Here is a 282-nt window from a genome sequence, read left to right as displayed (position 1 = left end):
CAAGAGCAGCAGCAGCAGCAAGAGCAGCAGCAGCAAGAGCAGCAGCAGCAGCAGGACGCAGCTGAGGAGACGCCCGCTGTTGCCCCCCGTGAGGAGCTGGTGAGCAGCAGCGAGGCTGTCACTCTTGAGATCCCAGTTGCTGCTGAAGAAGCGGAGCCGGAGCCTGCTGCTGCTGCTGCAGCAGCAGAAGAGGAAGCCGCAGCAGAAGTGCCCGCCGAGGCGGAGTCCCCCGCAGCAGCTGCTGCTGCTGAGGCCGCGGAGGCGGGCGAGGCCGCTGGAGGA

The 282-nt window shown here is 67.4% G+C and overlaps 1 protein-coding gene across 1 annotated transcript in view; it reads left to right on the top strand.

The window, feature by feature from the left end:
- ETH_00035860 (uncharacterized protein) overlaps positions 1 to 103 on the top strand; it is a gene marked incomplete at both ends in the record, with an annotated part of 1,098 nt that extends 995 nt beyond the window's left edge. Inside the window, one exon of the mRNA XM_013375691.1 lies at positions 5 to 103. Within this exon, the coding sequence (XP_013231145.1) occupies positions 5 to 103 (99 nt within the window). The remainder of the gene's footprint in view (positions 1 to 4) is intronic.
- Between the last annotated feature and the right edge of the window lie 179 nt (positions 104 to 282).

Source organism: Eimeria tenella, genomic scaffold (genome assembly GCF_000499545.2).
Source record: "Eimeria tenella Houghton genomic scaffold, Eth_scaff2989, whole genome shotgun sequence".
Taxonomy (NCBI): Eukaryota; Apicomplexa; class Conoidasida; order Eucoccidiorida; family Eimeriidae; genus Eimeria; species Eimeria tenella.
Note: the sequence above shows the minus strand (reverse complement) of the source record. Positions and strands in the feature narration are given on the sequence as shown.